At 41.4% G+C, this 2,048-nt stretch overlaps 1 protein-coding gene across 1 annotated transcript in view; it reads right to left on the minus strand.

Moving 5' to 3' along the window:
* atp10b (ATPase phospholipid transporting 10B) overlaps positions 1–1,139 on the minus strand; it is a 17,070-nt gene extending 15,931 nt beyond the window's left edge. Inside the window, exon 1 of the mRNA XM_020619288.1 lies at positions 486–1,139. Within this exon, the coding sequence (XP_020474944.1) occupies positions 486–895 (410 nt within the window). The 5' untranslated portion in view covers positions 896–1,139. The remainder of the gene's footprint in view (positions 1–485) is intronic.
* Between the last annotated feature and the right edge of the window lie 909 nt (positions 1,140–2,048).

Here is a 2,048-nt window from a genome sequence, read left to right on the forward strand (position 1 = left end):
GTTAATAATAACCCCTCCGAGAGGCTAAATCTGTGAGGATTCATCATCAGAGGTGTCTCCAATCTCACATGATCTAGAGAGGAAGCTCTCCTCCAAAAAATCACAGCAGTGAAAAGGTTGAAAATGACAGTGCTTATCCTCCTTTGTGACTTATTCATTTTTCACCAGTAATTCAAAAATAGATAGTCACTAAGCTTACTGTCTTTCCGGATGCAACACCCAGATGAAAACTTCATCAAGTGTGCACAATGCGATGATGAGAGATATTCAAAAGAGGAATAGTCTCCCACACTTTCTATTTCTGATTCAAAAATCCCCACAGGGTGCTGAAATGAGGAGGTAAAACACACACACCCAGTGCACACTCAGACAACAACATGCAGGATGATAAGACTCAGGTGCCATTAATGCATGTTGCACAAGTGTTTCCACATCATAATGCACTGATTTTATATTCAAAGCATGACTGTCTCTGAGTCAGTTACCTGCTGTAGATGAAGCAGGGCGTGTTGTTGATCTTCCTGTCAGACTGGTATCTCCTGAAGTCCTCCCAGCCATCTTTTAGGGCTGTCAGAGACAGGATGACGAGAATCGGGATCAATGCTACCTCAGGCTGGAAGGCATTCACTACGGGGACAAAGTTCAGAATAGCCAGACCTACAAAGTAGATATTGGCCCAACGGTGAAACTGCTCATAAAGGTTCATGGGGATGAAGAGGAGGAAGGTATATTTGGTTGTTTTGATGGCATTGCCAGAGAAGTAGCGGTTGGGTTGCCTTGTCTTCTTTTGGTTTTCAAACGGCAGATTGGACACCAAGCTGCGGAGGTCCCTCTCCCGCGCCCTCTGACCTGCCAGAGCATCTCTGACCAGGGCCAGAGGGCTTCTCCACGTCATGGCTGCTCTGTTTGTTGTCCTTTTTCTCTTCTCACCAATGTTTGCTTCCCATCCTCTCAATAGTCACAGCTTCTTTGAGGTAAAAACACTAGTCTTCTCTCCTTCAGTGATTGTCTGTGAGCAGGGAAGGCCCAGTGACAGGCTAAAATAAGTGACAGCACGCCTAGTCCTCCTTGGAGTCCGCCCCTTGTATTGACAGGTGTGCTTGCATTCCTTGCATTTGGAGCTGTTCAAATCTCACAGGGAAGGGAAATAAGGCAGGTAATTAAGAGTCAGAAATTCAGCTGTGAGTGCTCCAATGACTCAGCTGATTTAAATTTTGCTGTCAGTAATCTCACTCTCAGCAGAACCACTGAACCAGTCACAACCACTGAATTAGTCCCTCACACTGCAGAATTATGAGTAAGTTTAGTCTTAAATACTTTGCACATTGATGTTGTACTTAATTAAACACCAAAAACACACAAACAGTATATCTAAGACTGCTCAGATGAGCTGATAGATATTTGCAGATCAGAAAGGTCATAAGGTTCGAAATGACAACAAAGCACTGCAAACATTTATTTATGAATATTCTGCAGAGTGTGAATGAACACAGTAGAAAGAACTTACACACCCCACAAATTGTCCTTAACCAGACTGAAGACAGTAATTAACATGACCCTTTAAAGGTGCATGTCAGAAAATCACCTTCACCTTCCTCTTATCCACAGTGGGAATCAGCTTTTATTTATTTATTTTTTACCATAATAAACACTTTAGCAGGACAGATGCCTGTAAAAATTTCATATTTATATGTTGAGGGTTACAATTTTAAAGTTGTTGATTACACAGAATTGGGTGAATTGCTATGTTTCCATGTACATGTGTGTGACAACAGAGCAGCTTCTTGCACAGATGGCATGCATGTAGGATGCATTCCACCTCCTCATGTTGACAAGGCTGTCGAACCTGTATAAACAGACCACATATGCATTGGGTTTCATTTATTGTGTTTGAATTTACTTTTCAAACATAGTCTACATGAGCTACATATACCTGGTTAGTATTTAATACACAACATAGAGAGATTATTGTTTTCAAGTGGAGATGCAGAGAGATCTATCTTTTTTTTAAGATGCTTGTCATTGCATGTAATTTATTATCAATCAAA

The sequence above is a fragment of the Monopterus albus genome, unplaced genomic scaffold (assembly GCF_001952655.1).
Source record: "Monopterus albus unplaced genomic scaffold, M_albus_1.0 scaffold217.1, whole genome shotgun sequence".
Lineage (NCBI taxonomy): Eukaryota > Metazoa > Chordata > Actinopteri > Synbranchiformes > Synbranchidae > Monopterus > Monopterus albus.